We start from the raw sequence: 22,449 nt of genomic DNA on the forward strand, positions 1-22,449 counted from the left end.
CAGGTGATGGGGGGGGGAATAACAATAGAAACTCAGAATAAGCAAAAATAATAGTCCTATTTGAGTCTGCTCCTCGTGTGCTATCTGTACAAGTGGCAGAGCATAAGCTCTCCATGCAGAACCATAGCTGTCAAGCGTCCCTTATTTGGCGGGAAACTCCCTTATCCCAGCGCCATGTCCCACTGCTGTCCCTTATTGATGATGTCCCTTAAATTTCCCGGGTTTCAAAGAAAGCAGCTCCTCTCCCTCCCTCCCTGCCAGCCAGGGAGGAGGCAGGCTCCAACTGGGTTGCTTGGCTGCGTTGCTCACCCAATAAGGAGTCTAAGAATGACTGGGGGGTGGAGCTTGCATGCCTTGTGCCGATCAAATCGGCCGTGTTGCCTGGGGACTCGCCTTTGCTCAGCGCTTCCCAGCGGAGAGGTGACAGTGGTTTTCCTTGCTGCATCCCCTTTGCCGGGTTGCTGCACTGTGGGAACCACCGCTTGAGGCTTTGTTTGACTGCTGGCTGGGCTTTCTGCTTTTGGCTCGGAGGGGCTCAGAAGTTGAACATACCTGTGCCTGAAAAATCCCTTATTTTGGCTGCTGATCCCTTATTTTCGAGGCTGCTGGTCCCTTATTTTCAAATCTGTAAGTTGACAGCTATGTGCAGAACGTCCCAGGTTCAACTCCCAGTTGAATATCCCTGGTTAACTGCTGCCGTTCAAGATATGCAATTCTGATCTAGACCTGTATTTCACGGGGTTCTACACTGTGTAAAGAGGATCCATGACTGGAGGAGGGTCCCATTTCAGAGCTCAGACTCCAACTAGCGAAAGGAGAAGATGACAGGTCTTACTGCACTTTCCTCACACACTGTGCTCACAGGCAGGGTTTACATGTTAGCAGCACTTCTGAACAAGGCTACTGTGAAGCACAAAATCTGGATACGGAGGCGGAAATGGAGAGCGGCCACCAGGTCAAATAGCCTAGCACAGACCTACATAACCTGAGACGTATTGAGACAAGTACAACCCCACCATCTCTAGGAAATTTATCAAGCTCCTGAAAGGTCCCAATGCCTGGCTCATGGGCTACATTTATGAATCACAGATTGTGCAGGCCTGTTCCTACACTGGTTCCTACACATGGGAGTTCCCAGAATGCTTTGCTTTTGAGTTCTGGCACCAAACGTAATTTGGCAGAGCGCCAACCCGAGCTTCCCACTTGCTGAGCTTCAGCATAAAATAATCTGAACCATCACAAGGCTCGTAGCAGGTGGCCTGATGTCACCCATTACAACCCATGACGCCACCCAGTTTGGAAGCCAAGCACCGTCAAATAATTGCACATAAGTAGAGATACACCAATGATTACATTGGCTGTTATGTGACTAAGTGCGAAATGCGTCATATGAACTGATCCCCTGCATCACTCTTCCTTATAATCACTGTGACCAGAACAGAGAACACCTAACCTAAATAGTGCTATCACTGAATGTGCCCAAATAAGATGGTACTTAAATCTATAGGTGTCTGAAGCCACTGCGACATTTCCTCTTCAACAACAGCCTTTAACTGTCTGTGAGATGTTCAACTCTATTGTTTTAACTGTTCAATCTACCATAATTCCGCAACCCACAAGCCTATAACCCTTTCCTTAATTATATGCTGATTCCAGTGGAACCTGTATGTGCTTGGATGGGAACAGAATTACAACCACCAGAAGAGAGATGGATTGAAAAGTATGACTGATTTTATTTTATTTTGAGTATTTCTTTTATTCAGGCCTTGAATTCTGAAGGTCTATAGGTCAGTGGTGGAGCATTTATTCATTTATATGATTTAACAACATGCATATGCTTCTCGATGGCAATAAACCACCTGAATGGTTTACAATAAATTAAAAATAAAACATTTAAAATTAAAAATAAATTAAAAATAAAACAAATAAAACAAATAAAATAAAATTATCAAGAAAGGCTTTCTGTGAGGAAGATCTAAGGGTGGGGGAAAGAGCCCAATGTGAAGCCCTGGACAGCTGCTCCCAGTCTGTGCAGACAATTCTGAGGTAAATGGACCACTGGTCTAACACAATATTAAGCTAGCTCCCTATGTTCCTATCCTGCAGTACAGTGGTACCTTGGTTTACGAACTTATTCCGTTCCCGAAGTCCGTTCTTAAACCAAAGCATTCTTAAACCAAGGAGTGCTTTCCCATAGCAGCGGGGGACTCAATTTACAAATGGAACACACTCAACAGAAAGCGGAACATGTTCTGCTTCCAAGGCAAAGTTCACAAACCTAAACACCTACTTCTGGGTTTGCAGTGTTCTTAATCCAAGTTGTTCATAAACTAAGCTGTTCTTAAAGCAAGGTATAGGCCGTTTTCTGGGGAAATGGATTTAAATGCTTTCTGGAGAAAAATGTTCATTCATAAAGTACTTCCAATAAAATTTGTACAGATAATTGTGGGTTAGAAAAGGAAGAGATCTGTGTGGGAGACAGATCAGAGGGTTTTCTCAGGGTGTGAGGCTGAGAAATGGGGGAGACCTCCCAGGTGGGAGATGGGCAGATTTAGCTCTTGGTATGCAGATAGAAGATTGAAATAAAATGGTGATGGAGGGCTTTCTTTTTTCTTTTCTTTTCTTTTCTTTTCTTTTCTTTTCTTTCTTTCTCTATATTATTCTTTTCTTTTGATATATTGCCTTTTATTATTTTTCCATAAGAGAGTTTGGATATATATTGCTTCATATGCTTAAAACCTCTAATAAAATTCTCTCTCTCAAAGAAAGTACCTCTAGTAAACAAATGTAACACTAAATATCCACTAAACATCAGACTAAAAATCTAAACTGTTCTATCCCTTAATGTATAATGTGCCATTATCTTAATGTGAGCTGATGGTTGTCGCACTCCTCTCCCCCCCGTCTCTTTCTCATGGTTTCCCCCCATTTCTCCCCTCCCCCTTTCATTGTTAAATTACTATTTTTTATTTAAAAATAATAATAATAATTTTAAAAAATGAGGAATCTCAAGGATACGACAATGCATCAAACACATCCGGAATGTACAAAGAAATAAAATCTACTACCTGAAACTAGAATCCTCAGTCATTGCAAGGACCCTGCAGCGTCCTTTCCCTCAGCTTATGTGCTTTTTGCAGAACCGAAACAAAAGGATGAAGTCTAAAGGTTTCTGGGACGTTTCAGAAATTGTACAAGTCATTTTCATGAAATCTGGCATGTTGTAAAAGTCTTTAAAAAGCTGGCAGGGCTTTCGCTGCAACAGGCAAGTGTACCTGTATATCTGAAGGAGCGTCTCCACCCCCACCGTTCAGCCCGGACACTGAGATCCAGTGCTGAGGGCCTTCTGGCGGTTCCCTCATTGCGAGAAGTGAGGTTACAGGGAACCAGACAGAGGGCCTTCTCAGTAGTGGCACCCGCCCTGTGGAACGCCCTCCCTTCAGATGTGAAGGAAATAAGCAGCTATCTTCTCTTTAAAAGACATCTGAAGGCAGCCCTGTTTAGGGAAGCTTTTAATATTTAATGCTGTATTGCTTTTAACACTTGATTGGAAGCCGCCCAGAGTGGCTGGGGAAACTCAGCCAGATGGGCGGGGTATAAATAATAATAATAATAATAATAATAATAATAATAATAATAATAATAATTACCTTTAGCAAAAAGCAAGGGGGAGGGGGAATGGATCCAGTTGGTGGGCCGGATCCAGATCTCTCCCAAATTCAAGGAGCCACTTTGACAGGTGGGCAGGGCCACACGCGTCCCCATCACCTGATGATAAGCATGAAGTAAAGCAAAACATTTTCCTTTGCCTGTGTGGTTCACTGAAATCAACAGGGCTTGACTCACAGGTATGATGATGAGGTCTAGATCCAACACAAATATCTTCTGATAAGCTGCTACATTTGCAAGAACTGTCATAATACTTATACTAATGGAGTGACTGCACACAGTAAATGATTTAAGCAATGCCGTAGCGTCTCCCTCTCTCGATTCATGCCACCAGCTGGCTGCTTAGCTTGAGTTATTACTACGTACATTGCTTGGGCCATCCTCCCACTGCATTTTTCTTTGCCACAATCACTGCATGGATCTACCAGGTCTTAAAGGAGTAGCTGTTGACCCCCTCTTGGATCAGCATGAATCCCCAGCGGTTGCTTAGGATCGTGTTCCTTGACAACAGCCACCGTCAGATCCCTAAGTAAGGGAAACAAAACTGGGCCGCAGCAATCAGCTGAACTGAACGACAATTTCCAAACGGTGCCAGCAAAACGTGGGTGGTTGCGTTATTACGGAACAGTCCTCGTATACCTAACAATGGAAATGATATACGATCATTATGCAAAGTTATAAGAACACAGCAGCTGAGTCAAAGAGCTGTCAGCAAGCAATTATGCTCCCAAAGCCGGAAATGGAGGCAGGGAGGAGCGCAAGAATCCTAACCTGTCCTTCTGGAAAAGAAACAACATCTTTAGCAGTGCATGGACAAACTGATCTCTCTCTCTTTCTCTGTCTCTGTGGAGCGAAGTATTTTAGCTTGAGCAGTACAGTCATTTTAAATGTGGCTCACCTTTTATCGTTGGTTGAGAGAAAAAAGAACAGTTACATTCAAGCAACTATATACTATGGACAAAATCACAAAGCAACACAAATAGGGCTGCCACATGTCCCAGACACATCTGGGAATCGGGCTGTGCAAAATCGGGCGGATTTTGGCTGAATTGGCAACATGTCTGGGAAAACCCGGACGTATGGCAAGTAGGGTGTGTGTGTTTTTATTTTAAAAATGCTTTAACCACCCCCCCAAAAAAACCCCCCAAACTTAAAACGGACTGGAATCAAGTGCAAATGCTCGAACATTTCCAGGCAGCTTACAAATGGATCAGAATACCAATGGATTTAAGTGCCTCTGAAAATATCCTGGTAGCCAACCAAAGGTGACATCACTTTTGCATCAATGCAGTGATCCCAGTAATGTGCTTTGTTTCTGCCCCACCCCTCCAGTCCCGGAGACTTACAAGAGCTTGGGTGCCAGGTTACCTAAAGAGTCACTTTCTTCCATATGCCCTTCCCAGGCACTGAGATCTTCTTTTGAGACCCTTCTCCAGCTTCCACATCACCTACTGAAGTGAGGCAGACATCTACTAGGGAGGTGTTTTTGGTGGTGGCACCGCACTTATGAAATGCCCCGTCAGGTTTACCTGGTGCATATGCTATCTTTTAGGCACCAGGTGCAAGACTTTCTTGTTTTCCAAGACCTTTTAATTACATACCCTTGGGTGCCTAAGGAGCTTTTACACAAAGTTCCTACTGGCTGGATTAATCTGTTTCACAGTTGCTATGTTTCATACTGACTTCAAATTGTTTTGTTTTTCACTGGACTTTTTGTGATTTATTTTGGTTTTAGTGTTTGCGAATCGTATTTCGTATTTAGGTGGTTATGCAAACCTCCCAGATGGTTGGGTGGCCAGCATATAAAGAAGTAAATAAATAACTGAAGGAGCGCTAGCGTTAAGATAATATTAAATAAATAATATTCTTACATTTTCTTGGAAGAGGGAGCTCAATGCCCAGAAAAGTCCAGGCAGGTCCTATTTAATTTATAGTTTGAATGGCAAATTAGACAGCAATAATAGATGACTGGATAATTTCACAGGGAATAATAATAATAATAATAATAATAATAATAATAATAATAATAATAATAGTATCATCATCATCATCATCTAAGGAATCCTTGATTTGTCAGACAGGCAACTTTCTAGAACTATCAATTATATTAAACAACCATAAATTAAATAAAAATGAGTCAGTGACCTATAGGCATTTGTAACATCAGTTGCTAATTATTGACTATTAACTATTCTTAACATCAGTTGCTAACTACTTCATGTCCCAGTGCAATATATTAAGTATGCCATAATTGTTGTTTTTTCTCAGATCTGCTCAGTTATACATGTGGATAGATCCAAATGTGTTAACTTGGTGTTTAAACAATATTCATATTGCTCTGTACTAAACGGAAAGAGACTTGAGACCAGTACTGTTATCAGACATTTAACATTTACAGAGAGTTCCCTCCATCCAAAAAACCCCCCCAAAAACAGCATCTCAGAAATATCACTGCAACATCTGCTGCAAGGCTCGGAAAACATCTGCAACTGATAATCCGCAGCCTTATAAACAGCTGTGATTAACACTTCAGATGTCAAAGCCTAAGTGAGCAGATGCAACTCTCATCGTTAGCAACGGAAGCCCTTTTGGATCTCTGGAAGCACCAAAGAAACCACAAAACTTTCTTCACTCCCGTAACTTGAAAAAAGCAAGCAAAATGTCAGCTCACGCTTCTCTGCCCCTTTAAATACCCTGCCAGAGGCTTTCCTTCAGAAGCCCTGCCAGAGAGCTACTGCCCGGATTTCCAACTTCCTTTGAAGATTATATGTTGTGCATGTTCACTATATATTCAGTGAACTGGGGCGAACAACTTTATCGTGGAGCTTATATTGCGCACAGCCTGGCCTTTTAGATCGGGGTTGTATTTCACCTTAGATGCCCTCCTGATCTAACCACGCAATTGTTCATCTTATGCCTCTGATCTGGGAGTGATGGCATCAAATTGAATGCACCCGTTTTACTGAATGAAATCTGTATCATTCCGGGGGGGTGGGTGGAATCCTTATAACCATGCAAATTTATATTCAAAATAGTTCTGAAGCTGCTTGCTGTAACAAAGAGAAAGGATGTGTCTCGTGTTGTTTGTCTCCAGTACACACACCTCTTGGAAGAGAAGTTACAGATCATTACGCCCAGCTATCTTTGCTTCTGCAGGTGAAAGGGCAGAATGTTAATTGATTTTACAAGTCATTCCAGAGCATTGAGCAGAAATTGTAGAAGCCAAACAACATACCTAGTAATTAATAAAAGCTGATGGCCACAGCACATTCTCTTAGATGAATGAATTTGACTATTGCCTTCTGGCTAATTCCACCTGTCAATCAGCATTCGCAGCTCCCTCTGCTAGACGGACAAGTTTCCATATGGACACCGTGGCTATTGGTATTTTGGGCGATCAAACAGCTTAAAAAGGAAATGCAACCTACAGACCTTTATTGCATGAGGAATGCATATTACTTAAGTTAATGCCATGCAATCAAAATTTTTCCTCTTATCTAGCATGTCCATTGCAGGGAATTCACTCATTCTCCCACGTATAACTCGCAATATTTTGTTATGGGAAAGTAAAATAAAAATGAATGAAACATTCATTTGCAGTTCAGTTTGAGGAAATCTGTTGTACAAGTGTACCTGTGACACGACGGGTGGAAAGGAAGACCTGGCTTTTGCTTGCCCACAAGCAAATCCCTGAATCTATACACTATAAGGTGTCACAATTTTGTGATTTCTCTCTCTCCCGCCCTCCCCATTTTTAACGTTTAGTTCTAAGAAAATCTGAGAAACAATCCACTCCAATCTCTCTGCAGCTGCCTCTCAGCCTCTCTTAACTGAGTGAAGATAAAATCCTTCTGGAGACGTATTAGCTGTAAAACAATATTTTGGCTTCTCATCATCAGGAAAGATTCTGAGAATCTATGCTTTCACAATACATACCTATACCAGGATATGAGTAAGTGGTAAACTGACATTACTGGAGAGCTAAGGCAGGGTGGCATGGGGTTTGGGACAATTGTGTTGTAACCCCAAACCCCGAAACTTACAAAAACATTTAACTATGTTAAATCTGAAGATGTTCTGTAACGATATCTGAAGGTATAGCCTGGCAAGTACACAAAATGGGTTTATGAAATTCAGACTTACCAGCTAAGGAAAGTAAAATCCTTGAACTTTCTTGCCCGCTGAGCTATGGGAGTCGTTGCACTCACAGCCTTCTGGATTATATAGGCTTAAATTTCCATTTTGAATTTTCTTTAGTTATGAGGACAATTTTTTTTAAAAAAACAAAATCCCATGGTTCCTTTTCTAGCAACATTGCCTTCTTATCTCAAACGACTGTACTGCTCTTCGAAACATGAGCCATTCTGAGGAGAATTTGTTTCATTCTGTTTCATTCTGAGGAGAGTTTGTTTCATTCTGTTGTTTGCCAGTTCTCCAGTTACATACACCTTCCTAAGCTTTTTAAGGTCAGGACAGAGGTTTGCTAGAAATGTGTGCAAATATAGCACTGTTTGGACTTTCTTATACCACTCAAGGAAGGACAGAAGTAGAGGAAGGTGAAGGGCATTCTACCTGTGACAGAAGGAAGCATTTCATTTGTGTTTTCGTGAACAGCTGTTTTCTGTAGGCCAGTACGTCCACAATTCTCAATAATAATAATAATAATAATAAAAAATTTTATTTATATCCCTCCCTCCCCAGCTGAAGCCGGGCTCAGGGCGGCTAACAACAATAAAATAGTACAATATTCTAAAAACATTTCATTATAAAAATTAATTAAAATCAAATTGTTGGCAACCATTAAGCTAAAGTTCTGTGGAGATTGCCAAAGGAGGGAGTCAGGCTGCGCCCTGGCCAAAGGCCTGGTGGAACAGCTCTGTCTTGCAGGCCTTGCGGAAAGATGTCAAGTCCCGCAGGGCCCTAGTCTCTTGTGACAAAGTGTTCCACCAGATGGGAGCCACAGCCGAAAAAGCCCTGGCTCTAGTTGAGGCCAGCCTAACCTCTGTGGCCTGGGACCTTCAGGATGTTTTTATTTGAAGACCATAAGTTCCTCTGTGGGACATACCAGGAGAGGCGGTCCCATAGGGCACAACAAGCCTTGATTACAATCTAACAATTTTAAATATTTTTGTTAATTCAGATAGACGGAGACTGCTTGCAAGTTCATTTCTGTTTTAGGCACCAGCACAGTGTAGACTGGTGAATTATTTTTTTTTGGGGGGGGTGTTTCTTAGTAAATTCAAAGTAATGCACATTGACCTGAAGGGTTTTTAACCATTTGATTCATCTTCCAGAAAGGGCAAACCTCTCCGAGAGACTACCAAACAGTAGTTCCTGCCACTCTTTCAAAACGGGTCAAGAAAGGGAATTATGTGATCATGTCAACATTATATACTGGCCTCTTATGTATAAAAGATTGTCGTATCCCAACAAGTGGGCGCCAGCCATCTCCCCCCCCCCCCCTCCATGGCCTCTGGAAACACAGTGCCAATTCTGGACCCGTTATGAAATTACATGTCTGGAGCTTCATAGACTCTTCCTAAACTTTTAAGGGAATCAAATAATTTTTTTTAAAAAAATCATTTTTGTCTTTCAGGATGACCCCTGTATCACCAGCTGCCACCTCCACTCCCAACAGAACCAAGCTTCTAAGCGGAGAGGGTGCAAGGCTAGGCTTTATTTTTGACTTTTGCTATGCTGGGCTTCGACGGGACGTGGGTGGCGCTGTGGTTTAAACCTCAGAGCCCAGGACTTGCTGATCAGAAGGTTGGCGGTTTGAATCCCCGTGACGGGGTGAGCTCCCGTTGCTCGGTCCCAGCTCCTGCCAACCTAGCAGTTTGAAAGCATGCCAGTGAGAGTAGATAAATAGGTACTGCTCCGGTGGGAAGGTAAACAGTGTTTCTTTGCGCTGCTCTGGTTTGCCACAAGCGGCCTAGTCATGCTGGCCTCATGACCCGGAAGCTGTATGCCGGCTCCCTGGGCCAGTAAAGCGAGATGAGTGCCGCAACCCCAGTTAATGGTCAGGGGTCCCTTTACCTTTACGCTGGGCTTCAGGTGAGCGGGAGATTGTTCTCACAGCAGAGACAACTATGAAGAGCATACGTGGAACACCCATCAACAGCAACGTGAAGAGGGAGAAAGCTCTGCGGTTACTCCTAGTCTCAGATCTGTCTCCCTCACAGCGAGGACTTGCAAAGCCATAGGTACCATCTAGGCTAGTAGGACCTAGAAACTTTTGTTTCGGCGGAACGTGTTGCTTCTTAATGATCACGGGAATAAAAGGAAAACCGTGGATACCATGCTCCTCACTGCAACACATGAAATTGGCCTTCAGCATGGGAGATTCTTGCGAGGAATAGGCTCAAACCTTTTAATGTTTCTGAAATTAAATGCTTGTTTGACATGGTGGATTCATGCTTTCAGATATATCATAGAAAAAAGTACTTCATTTTAATAAACATTGTTTAAGAAAACTACTCAGTGAAAATGCAGGCTTAGAAAGACACTAGAAACAGTTTACATCTTGGAGATGGTTCGCTGCTAAACGTGAGTGAAGGTTCCTAAGTGAAGGTTCGTCCTTTTTTAAGTGCTGACCATCTTGTGTGTTTTTTTCTTTTCTTTTCCAGATCCTCTGTAGTGCTTGTAAGAGTGCTGTACAAAAGAAAAATGTTTGCAGGGAAAATACGAAATATCTGTATTCAACACTATTCCATAAAGTTAGTTAATGGATGAAAAAGGAAAAAGGAAAACCAAAACAAATAAAAATACATTTGAAATAAATGCATATTACACATTACATGTAGTGAGCCTTACAAAATTATTACTTAATGTGCACAGTCCTGATATTATCTACAGACATGGCACTGTGAAGAAAGCTCTGTTTCTTAAAGCAGCTACTTCTTACAGGTTTGTACGAGTGATGCAGTTTTCTGCCAGTCAGTTCACAATGTCCCTTTGACTTTGGTACATTCAGTGCAAAAAATAGTTTCGGGAATATCTTACCCTTATAAAAATAAAAGGCATATATATATATATATATATTTGTATTTATATTTATATATGTATGTATCCCTTGAGAGTGCTTATAGAATCAAACACAAGAACGATATCTATTTAAGCATGGAAAAGTGAAAAGAACTCAAAAAAAGGTAGTTTGTCCTCTATTTTCTTATTTACAATTTAAGGAAATCAATATCATGATTTTACAAAAATAAACAAAAGTTACTGTGTAAGAGGTTGTTTTTTTTCCTGATATGCTGTGGTAAAGTCTAGTTGTTGTTGTTTTTTTAAAAAAGGAACACTTTTCATGCAGTATAAAGCATTAAATCAATCATTTTTCTCTTATAGTAGCTCATCTTTTGCTAAAGACACTATTTGCATATACATTTGTACAACCTACCTAACTGCAAGTCATTCTTGCTGCCAACTTCCTTCATATTAAGCCCCAGAAAGTTTGATCTTTACGGTGCACACCATGCAGGCACTCAAAGTCTTAGGTAAAGCAGGTATAGCATATTTTAGTACTGTATTGTATATGACATAAAGTAGTGTACCATTGGGAATTAACTTCTATCATATTAAAAACCACGCACACCAGCATTTTTCATTTGACTTCCTACTATTTAGCAGTGGGCTAAAAAACCCCCAAACTTCGTATGTCGTCTTGAACTCTGTTCAAATACTTGGGTGAAATCCATTTTTGAGATAGGGAAGATTTATGCGGTACCCCTGATGCTGCTCAACACTTGTTGTCCTGTCTCTTTATTCTTAAATTATACCAAATATTAAAGTTTGGTGGTCAAAAGAAAAAAAGAAAGAGGTCAATTGGAGAACTGTAGGTGTCCCCCTACAGAACACATCCCTTGTTATGTACTTGTGTGAATGTTTCAGAGCTTGTAAGAGCTCCCCAATCTAGCCTTGCTCACTCACGAAATTCCATCACACAAACTGTATTGTAAAAAAAGTTTTCCTCCAGGAAATGCAATGCAGGCATTCATGTATTCTTTGAGGAATGGTCCACGGAAGGTCCAAGATGCTGGGCACTACGGTTTGTGTTTTACTCGAGTCCAAATGTGCTTGTCTCTTCAACGGCCGTCAACAGCTTCTCATACAGCATGGAAAATGATGGGTACGGCGGGAGATCAAGACGATTGAAGCACGTATGAGCTCTGGGGAAGAACAAGAGGCAGGGGGAAAGTGAGTGGAATTCAGAAATTTACACCAAAAAATCTGCAGAAAAACTGGTAATAAGAGCTTTCCCCGCCATACCCTGATTTAGTACTTGGTTGTGTGAATTGTTCACACAAACACAGCAGGGATGTGGGGTGCAGGAGCCCCAAATTACTCAAGAATTACCCAACCTCCAGATGTGGTTGGACTCTAGCTTCTATCAGCCCCAGTTAGCAGAGCTTACAGCAGATGGAACCCAACATATGCTCTCCACTTCTTCCATAGCTAAAGGATCCTTCGTGTATCCATGAAGTATCCAGGGCCAGGGCCTTCTCAGTGATGGCTCTGATCTGGTGGACTGCTCTGTTCCATGAGACCAGGGCCCTGCAGGATTTAACTTCCTTCCGCAGGGTCTGTAAGACAGAGCTATTCCACCTGGCTTTCAATTTGAACTTAGCCTGATCTTTTATTCCCCTTCCTTCCCTCCCCCTTCCCTTTTTATGAAGATTACCCGCTTTGGGATCCCACAGCTAATTCTCCCCTGGTCTCCTCGCTGGCCCAAATAGGACTAATTTAGCCAGCTAGCCCTGGTGACCATCCAATGTTTATTGGATGGATTTCCCCCCTAAATTGATTTTTGAATTCTGAATTTATTGTTATTCATGTTTTACACTGCATTTTATGCTGTTTTTTGTTGCATCAATTAAGTGTTTTAAATTTGTTGTTAGCCGCCCTGAGCCCGGTTTTCTGAACCGGGAAGGGCAGGGAATAAATAAAATTTTATTTATTTATTTTTTATTATTATTATTATTATTATTATTATTATTATTATTATTATTATTATTATATTTTCCCATTCAGCAGAGTTCCTACATCACTGAAGCATTCCAATGGGCAATAAAACCCAGCAGCAAAGTTCAAAGGAATCACACAAGGCACTGGTCATGATATATAAGAAGCCAACTACACGCGATGTGGTCCAGCCATAGTTCCTGGCCCTGCGTCTGCTCCATCCTCACCTTCAAGAGCAGTGGGAGAGCCTAACAAAAGTGGCATGGAGAGAGCCGAATTACAGGTACACGCACACCCCCTCTATCCTCCTTATCCGGGGCGACACATCCCATTTCCCCGCTTGAGGTGGAACAGGAATGCCACCCCGCTCCGCCGCCTCCACCAAGGGGCAGAGAAGTGACACCAGTGTCAGCGCTGATTTTGGGGGTGAGGCCTCCCACAATTTCGGCGAAACCTTGCCACAAATCTGTGCCAGTAACACTTCTTTACCAGCAACAGAGGCGCGGGGCAGCCACGGGAGCACTGCCTCAAGGCTTTCCGGTGGCCTCACTTTGCCTCATGGCTATGCTGGCCCTATCCTCTGCACTCTTATCAATGCAGACATCTTCTGCTGGTCCAGCTCTAATACGTTTCCGAGCACAATTCAAAGTGTTGGTGCTGACCTTTAAAGCCCTAAATGGCCTCGGTCCTGTATACCTGAAGGAGCGCCTCCACCCCCATCGTTCAGCACTGAGGTCCAGCGCCGAGGGCCTTCTGGTGGTTCCCTCACTGCGAGAAGCCAAGTTACAGGGAACCAGGCAGAGGGCCTTCTCGGTAGTGGTGCCCGCCCTGTGGAACGCCCTCCCACCAGATGTCAAAGAGAAAAATAACTACCAAACTTTTAGAAGACACCTGAAGGCAGCTGGGGAAGGGAAGCTTTTAATGTTTAATAGGTTATTGTATTTTAGTGATTTGTTGGAAGCCGCCCAGAGTGGCTGGGGAAACCCAGCCAGATGGATGGGGTATAAATAATAAATTATTATTATTATCATCATCATCATCATCATCATCATCATCATCATATTGGAAGTGGGGGGCAATGGAGTACGAAAAAATGCAGTGCAAGGAAAGGGCTCAGTTCCTCTCACCAATACAGCTATTTTAAAAAAGCAGGTGTGTTAAATGTGAACGGTCCAGACATGTGAACAGCAATGGCTGCCCTCACCACGTCATTGTATGACCCTACTTCACCCCAGAAACCTACGAGGATGATACGCTTCAGCAGGTCAGATCTTAAGAAAATATTTGCTGCCTGAGAGAGCTGGCCCCACGAGAGCGCAAAAGGCCATATTTTAAACAGTAATAGCGAAGAGCCAGTTGACACCCAATGGTGCTTCCTGTCTCTTAATATTAGGCAGCCTAAGCCAGCACTCCGCTGTGTTTGCAATGGAAAGCCTTTGAAGCAGGTACAGCCCAGGGCTGAAGGAGCCAGGGAACTTATAAAAACAAATCACTTTTCATTCAGCTCAGAACTGAGGTTGAGACGGTCACTTGGTTTAGAGGGGGATCAAGGCGCCGTTCCTTGAAAGTTTTGCAGCAGGGCGGATGGGGGTGGGTTGTTATCTCACGCTTTGTTTAAACAAACTCTCGCACACTTACAAATACCTCTAAATCACGCTGAGGTTGTGGCCCCAGTGTCAGCAAAGCAGGAGCGCTGGGCATTAAAAAGACCCGATTTGTCTCCAGGAAAACTTCCTCCGCACACACGGGGGTTGCTAAAATTATTTGTTTTGTAGCGTACACTGCGCGAAGGTCAAGTTCTTTCACCACAGCCATTCTCACTGAAACTGTGACGTAGATAGGTACCTGCTCTTTCTACTCCCACCAGTGGAGAGCCCAGGCTGAGAGATAATGGTTTGCTTAAGGTTGCCTGCTGCTAGTACTACCGAGGATATTCATGGCATTGCTGGGTTACCAGAGGTGAGCTTGCTACCTCTTCCCACACATTCTTTCACTGTGCAGAATAGAAAGCTCCATTAGCCAAGGATAGGATCGCCTGGCAGCGCCAGCCTGTTTGGGTCTTTTGACTTGGCGATGCAGGAAAACAGCAGTTATTTATTTATTATTTAGCAAACATTGTACACCGCTTACTAAAATAAAAGACCTATAAGTGGTCTACAGAATGTGGCCTCTCGACACCCACCAGTGTATACAAGAAGCCAGAAAAACCACAACAGATCGTTCTCATCCAAATATCCTGAAATCTTTATATTTGCTCTATAAAAGCAGCACTTTCTCCCTTTTGGTTTTGCCCATAATGGGTGAATTTGATGGAAAGAGGTACCCCAGGTGCTTGGATACATCAACATTTAGAATCTCTTTCAGAATTACAAAATCATACAAAGTTTGGGCAGAGTATCAAACAGTGTAATTAATATACTGCCAAAAATCTTTGGTGTGTTTTTTTTATTGCTTCTGATAACATACCCTTGATAGTAGATGCTTTAACTCTTATTTGATCACCAAATATCATTTTGATTTTTTTTAAAAAAAACAACAAATAAACTTTCAAGAGTTTCAGCTAGAGTGCTTTACTAAAAATAAAATAAAATCAAAGAGAGCATTGGAATGATAAATATCACTCAATACTGTTATTATGCAGCCAATCTCTCCTCTGTCTCTTTGGTTTGTACTCTATTTTAACCATAGTGGCTGTGATGACCCACATAGTTTTGTTTACAAGCTTCTGTGACATCATCATGTCAGGTGTAGAACCCTGGCTGCTAAGGGTTGCCACAGCTAATAAGAGTAAATTGGAATGTGGGCAAATAAGTAAAAGAACGAAAGAGAGAAAAGGGGGAGGGAGAAGAGAAGAATTGCATCAAAGCAAAGCAGAGTTGCTTGCACTGATTTCGGAAAATTGCTGAAGATGGGGGCACATTCTGAGAATAAAAGAACAAAAACTAGTTTCAGTTTAGCTCTAAGCAGAACTGAGGTGCAGAGCTTTTCTTGAGGCAGCTCCCATTCAATCCGTCCATTGGCTTCTAAAGAGGTGTTCCCATAATTCTAAAAGCTGATGATAGAAATAACTCGGCTTATCAGTTAAGACAGCATGGTTTTCCCATAGAAACCTGAATTATTAAATACCAAGTGGATTTATGTTTCAGGAAACTCGTGTTATTTTACCTGGGCAGAGCAGTGATCTTCCCCCATTTTTCTACACAGAATCTTCTTGGTCCATTGCTCCCCCGCAGAGAAGCAAAACCTTCATAAGGTATACTAGATGTGCCTGTAACAAACTGAAATCCAAAGCAATACACCATAAATGATTATTGTGGAAAATAAGAAAAAGTTTTATCTAGTGTATGTTTGGGGCTGCCTCTTGCGTTATAAAGGCCAACACCCACCCACACACCCCTTACTGACTTGTCCTATCTTTGAATATGTATCAATAGGTTTTTCTGTGAGTTGCAACTCACAGTGGTATGTGAAGAAAAAAGGCAAATTCCGCTTCACATTTGCAATTACTATTGATACATATTCAAAGACAGGACAAGAGCCAGTAAGATGACAAACTCAGTGGGACTTACATTCTATAAACATGCATAGCATTCAGCTGTTCACTTCTTGGAGCCAGCATTTGTTAGAATCAGCACAGGGCACGCTTTGACTATACAAGAAGCACTCAGGTCTTCAGATGGACCTGTAATTAGTTCCAGGGGGCTTTTGACTTGGGTTTCTCAAGTAGTTTCCTCCATGCCACAAGGAAAATGCAAAAGATGTTTGAACAGCAACCGTTATCGCAAAGAGGAGGGAAATCTCCTCTAGGCATATCCAGGCCCTTTGATGAAGGTAAACAGCTGTTTCCACAAGTCTGCCTAGCCAAGATATGGTACTGCTTTTGTAGGGTGCATACATTATCATCTTGGCAATGGATCAGGAAGGGAAATTTTGATTGCCTGATTCTATTTCATTGAGCAAACAGTCCAAACCCCATGAACTGAACTCAGCATTAATTTACTTGCTTGTGTTTTCTTGTTTGTTCATTGTGCAGATGCAGAGACATTTTGTTTAAAGTATTATTGGGCTCAGCTTTGATCTTCTGCATAAAATTACGGTTCCAATGAAATTTTAGGCTATCAATTTTATCACACGATAGCATAGCGGCCGTCCCACGTAAGTTCCAGTGTTACCTCTACAGCAAGGCTGCCCATACAAAACTGCTTTGCCACAACCAGCTTCCATGTTGCACCATGTAAAACACAGACCATGCGGCTGATCATGTGACTATTTCCCATGTCCATGTCAGTAGTTACAATGGAGGTTTGGCCTGATTCAGGCAACCCACATGGCTGGTGACCTTCTACATTACCAGGGTAACATGGGAAGTGACTACAGGGAGGCAGCTTGCCATGTCACTAAGGTAACTTGCAAATTTAAGCACAAACAACACATAAGGGAGGGAAAAAAATACAACAATTACTACGACAGTTTAATGTCCATCTGCTGCCAGCAATGAATTGCACTAATGCTATGACTCCAGTCCCTTAAGGCCTAATGAAAAGGAGGGGAACCGCCGAGACTAATTTCATGCGCCCCCTTGGCATTTCTGGGGACTCTCCATCATTGAGGTGGTGGGTAAAGTTGGTGCTCAAGGCCACTGTTAAGTAAAAGAAACTGGCCCCAGAGGTGCTTGGGGAGGAAGAGAGGTGGTTCCTGACTGAGGAAGTTGGCTCTGGAGTGGGTGTGGCCTACCAACAGTTGAAGAGAAACAGGAGATATGGAAGAAGAAGAAGAAGAAGAAGAAGAAGAGAAGAGTTTGGATTTGATATCCCGCTTCATCACTACCCGAAGGAGTCTCAAAGCGGCTAACATTCTCCTTTCCCTTCCTCCCCCACAACAAACACTCTGTGAGGTGAGTGGGGCTGAGAGACTTCAGAGAAGTGTGACTGGCCCAAGGTCACCCGGCAGCTGCATGTGGAGGAGCGGAGACGCGAACCCGGTTCACCAGATTACGAGTCCACCGCTCTTAACCACTACATCACACTGGCACAAGCACACACACACACAAACAAAATATACGCAATTACCAGGGCTGTAGCTAGGGGGTGGCGAGGTGGACCCCCGCCAGGGGCACAGGCAATTGGAGGAGGCATACAATCGGCTTTAAAATATGTCCATAAATATAAATATTGATTATTGCCTCATAAGAAATGGTTTTAAATAGAGAGTGAATTGAATGGGTGGGTGAGAGGGTTGGAGGAGAGGTGGAAAGAAGAGCTAATTTTTAACCACTACACCACACTGGCTCAGTCTCAGAGGAGACTGAGAAGCCTAGTTCACTGTTGGTATAAAACATATGTTAAACAGCCATAGCAGTAGTTGAAGAAGCCTTATTTTTCCCTTATGTTGCTCCAATATGCATTATTCCAGGAGCTCCGGTGAGTTTCCTCATTACTTCCCTTTTCTGGCTTGGGGAATTCTGCTTGATGTTCTCCTCGCAGACATTTCTCTGTTTACATTTAGTCATTCCTTAATCACTTTTCAAAAACCCACAGCTAAGCAGAACACCCAGATGTTTTCTACTAGCAGCAACTCCAGTGAGCAGCATTTGAGGGAGTGAGATTGACCAAAGCTTCTATCCAAGCCACAGATATCACTACACTCCTAACAGCTGTTAAGTGCAGGAAATGCCACTGTGAATGCATCACTAATTTGCTCCTTCTGCTGGAACCTGATTATCAAAATTCTAAACCGGAAGACAAAACACCCTAGAACTATAATTTCATTTATTAACCGGGGGGGGGGGGTCTAGAGGGAGGCGAGTGTGCTATTAAGCCATGAAATAATTTTTTTTGTTTCGTTACGGTTGCATCAACCTAGATTGGACAGTTTGACATAACAATTGATCTCTTACCTGTAATAGCCTGAGTCGCTGTTCATTGTTGAATCTTTCTACAGCAGCCCAGAACCACCGAATTACGATATGATTGTCATGATATCCTGTTTGATGAGAATGAAGAGCAAAGCATTTGGGGTCATTTTACCAGAGAAGAAAAAAAAAAAAACCACACGTGACATATCGAACATTAACAGGGCTCCAAGTTTAGGCCTCCGAAATCAGCCTACAGAGAAAAGATGCCTACTACTATCCCAATTCCAACCTCCCTGCCATGGGAAAATCAATATTTTCATGGATTATTAAGGTTTTTAATCAATTGAGGAAAAACCTACGCAAAGCACCAGATAATGACATAGTAGTATTCACTTGGTTTGGGCACAGTTATCGCATTCGTCTCAAAACTGATTATGTCTTCTTATTGCGTTCTCTAGTATAGTTATCCAAATACAAATGCACTGACAATGTTACCAAGTCTGGAAATTCTGAATATACTTGGCAACAGCAAATGGGAAAGGATTGGGCTCCTGCGTCCGAAGATTTTTCAGGGGACAAGCATCAGCTTTTACACCTGCTATAGGCACACACATTTTAAACTTGAGTATCTGAAAACATGAAACTTCGAACTTTAGTGGATGTATCTGTAATCCTAGGGTCTGCCTTCCACTTGTTGATGGATTCACACTCCCATCAACCCTAGCAACTATGGAAAATGGTCAGGGATGATGGGAGGTGAAGTCTAGCAACATCTAGAGAGCCACAGGTTACCAGTTCCTGGCCTTGAAAATAAAGATATTTGAGAGGACTGAAAGGAGATGCTGGTGTAAGATGATGATGATGATAATAATAATTTATTATTTATACCCCACCCATCTGGCGGGGTTTCCCCAGCCACTCTGGGCGGCTTCCAGCAAACACTAAAACACAGTAACGTATTAAACATTAAAAGCTTCCCTAAACAGGGCTGCCTCTAGATGTCTTCTAAAAGTTTGGTAGTTATTTTTCTCTTTGACAACTGGTGGGAGGGTGTTCCACAGGACAGGCACCACTACTGAGAAGGCCCTCTGCCTGGTTCCCTGTAACTTGGCTTATCACACTGAGGGAACTAGCAGAAGGCCCTCGGCGCAGGACCTCAGTGTCCGGGCAGAACGATGGAGGTGGAGACGCTCCTTCAGGTATACTGGACCGAGGCCGTTTAGGGCTTTAAAGATCAGCACCAACACTTTGAATTGTGCATGGTAGATACACCAGATGTGCAGAAGAGGAAAGTCTGGTTGTGAGACAGTACAGGTAAGAAACCTGAATAGGAGGCATAACAAAGGAATAAAGGTGGAGGAATGAAACATATGTCAGTTTTCGTCTCTGAAATTTCAAGGGGGTGGGTCTGCTCTAACAGCGAAGACATATTGGCATGTTTTGCTCATATTCTGGATTCTAGCTGTGTGTGAAATGTGGGATGTTGGGAAGAACACGAGAAACAATAAATAAATGAAGATGGGGAAAACAGGGGCAAAATGGAAGAATAATGGTGCTGAGAAGCACAAGAGAAGGTAATGAAAAAGCTGTAAACAGCATGGGGCAACACAAATGAAGGTGAAAGCTTTCTGGGATTATGTACCGAAGCAAAGTCATACCAGATCCATTTTTTGAATGGACAGATATATCTGACAACCCATTTTTACAGGAAATGGTTCAAGGGTTTAATACTTTTTTAAAGTGGCACAGAAGAGGCATTAATGGTGGACGTATTACAAGAAATCAGAAAACGTTTTAAATGTATCTGATATATAATGGAGCAATCCTAAGTACGGAAGCCAGCGTATGGCTTAGCTATAGCAGCACTTTAAATCCTAGCTGTACATATGAATGCATCAACATTTTTAATAACTTTATTTTCATTTGAGTTCTAAACCAATGTTTGAGTGTTCAGTTGTGCATGCTGACATCTCAGATGATTTCTATCAAGGAGCTGATCCCAATGGTTCCCCCCCCCCTAAGATACCTTAAATCATTTTCAAAAGTGCCAGGAATGAACTCCAAATGTCAAAACTCAAAAGATATCTGCCACAGAAAATCTGAAGATGGAGGCTTCTCATCTTTCACTGGAGAGCCCTAACCTCTTCCAACTCTTGCCATCTTTACCATCTGTAAGAAATTAACGCTGAGCATACCTTTATATCTCCAGATTAACCTAGTTGGTCTCACCAGCTGCGCTGTTTTGAATTTTTACCTCTTTTATCAGATGAAATGCCCAACCCATTCCTAAAGCTAAGTGGGGAGAAATCCAAGCTCTCTGAAGTTAAGCTTAAAGTGTGAGCACCAGCTTTCTAAAATTACACTGCAACAGATGAAGGCCTGAAATTAAATTAGAATAGTTTACTGGACTCTTGAAAAAAAAAGAACTAACAGCAGCTTTACCTCTCCTGGTTTATACAGACTGTGACCACCCAGCCAGACTAACTGTAATCTAACTATGTACATATGTATATTTTAGTAGGTGTCACCTCCTCTGTATTCGGTGTTATTTCTCCAGTCACTTAAGTCGATTTCTGCCGTGCCAGCAATAACCAGCTCCAATTCTCTTGCATCAAATACAGACACCAGCCTCGCGTCAACAACCTAGGAAAGAAAATAAACATAGCCAAATGATATGTGCTGTTGTTTCTTTTTATTTTCTGCCCATTACTGTACAGGAACATAGTAAGTTGCCTTAACAAATCAAGGCATTTGTCCACCAGTACAGTGGTACCTAAAAGGGACGCAGGTGGTGCTGTGGGTTAACCACAAAGCCTAGGACTTGCTGATCAGAAGGTCAGCAGTTCAAATCCCCGTGACGGGGTGAGCTCCTGTTGCTCGGTCCCTGCTCCTGCCAACCTAGCAGTTCGAAGGCATGTCAAAGTGCAAGTAGATAAAAAGGTACCGCTCTGGCGGGAAGGTAAACGGTGTTTCCGTGTGCTGCTCTGGTTCGCCAGAAGTGGCTTAGTCATGCTGGCCACACGACCCGGAAGCTGTGTGCTGGCTCCCTCGGCCAATAAAGCGAGATGAGCGCAGCAACCCCAGAGTCGGTCACAACTGGACCTAATGGTCAGGGGTCCCTTTACTTTTACTTACAGTGGTACCTTGGTTCTCGAACTTAATCCGTTCTGGGCGGAACCATTCGAAAACCAAGGCATGGCTTCCGATTGGCTGCAGGAGCTTCCTGCACTCAAGCGGAAGCCCCGTCAGACGTTCAGCTTCCGAAAAACGTTCGCAAACCAGAACACTTACTTCAGGGTTTGCGGTGTTCAGGAGCTGATTTGTTCGGCAACTAAGCAATTCGAGAACCAAGGTACGACTTCTTTGCCTACTCTGACTGGAAACAGTTTCCCAAGGTTTCAGACAGGAATCTTCCTGAGCCCTATCTGGAGATGCCAGCGGCTGAACCTGGCACCTTTCATATACAAAGCTCAGTGGTACCGCACATTTAAAAGCACACGCTATCTCCACTCTCCAAAGCTCATAATGCTATCATTTTGTGCGGAACATCTGGATGAAGCAGTTAAGTTTTTAAAGAAAAATACTTGGGGTTTCCCCCATCCATCAGTATTTGCAAAGCAAAATTATAAAGCAAGGAATAATAAAATAACTTCAGGATAAAGGAGATCAGTAGTGCAACCTCAGCATCAAGTACTAAGGTGCCCCAAACAGGGTTTACTCCACTGCTATTAGATTCCCAGGAACCACTAATAAATTGAGAGTTTCTGCATCCTACAACAATAGGGGTTTTTTTTTATGCGTTAGCACAGATTATGTGGATAGTGGGGGGGGTGGGCGGGGATGAGGAAGGAGTCAGCAAGATGGCAGGTCCTTGGTCTCTGAAAGGGTTACTGCTAGCACAAATTGCCACTGACTGCTAGAGATAGATGAAGGTCCTTGCCATGGTAATATCCAGAATCCTTATG

The 22,449-nt window shown here is 42.6% G+C and overlaps 1 protein-coding gene and 1 long non-coding RNA gene across 5 annotated transcripts in view; one reads left to right on the top strand and one right to left on the bottom strand.

Moving 5' to 3' along the window:
* The first annotated feature begins 293 nt into the window (after positions 1-293).
* Positions 294-22,449, top strand: part of LOC310743842 — an 887,199-nt gene continuing 865,043 nt past the window's right edge. The window contains exon 1 of the long non-coding RNA XR_014539266.1: positions 294-652. This is a non-coding gene — a long non-coding RNA (uncharacterized lncRNA). The remainder of the gene's footprint in view (positions 653-22,449) is intronic.
* The window catches only part of HECW2 (HECT, C2 and WW domain containing E3 ubiquitin protein ligase 2), a 192,929-nt gene continuing 180,490 nt past the window's right edge, over positions 10,011-22,449 (bottom strand). For all 4 annotated transcript variants that reach the window (XM_083626115.1, XM_083626116.1, XM_083626117.1 and 1 more), the window contains 4 exons: positions 21,013-21,127; positions 18,527-18,612; positions 15,796-15,908; positions 10,011-11,837 (listed from right to left, as the gene is read on the bottom strand). In XM_083626115.1, coding sequence (XP_083482241.1) covers positions 11,726-11,837; positions 15,796-15,908; positions 18,527-18,612; positions 21,013-21,127 — 426 coding nt within the window. In that variant the 3' untranslated portion in view covers positions 10,011-11,725. The remainder of the gene's footprint in view (positions 11,838-15,795; positions 15,909-18,526; positions 18,613-21,012; positions 21,128-22,449) is intronic.

This window comes from Podarcis filfolensis, assembly GCF_964270895.1.
Source record: "Podarcis filfolensis genome assembly, chromosome: 1".
Classification (NCBI taxonomy): Eukaryota; Metazoa; Chordata; class Lepidosauria; order Squamata; family Lacertidae; genus Podarcis; species Podarcis filfolensis.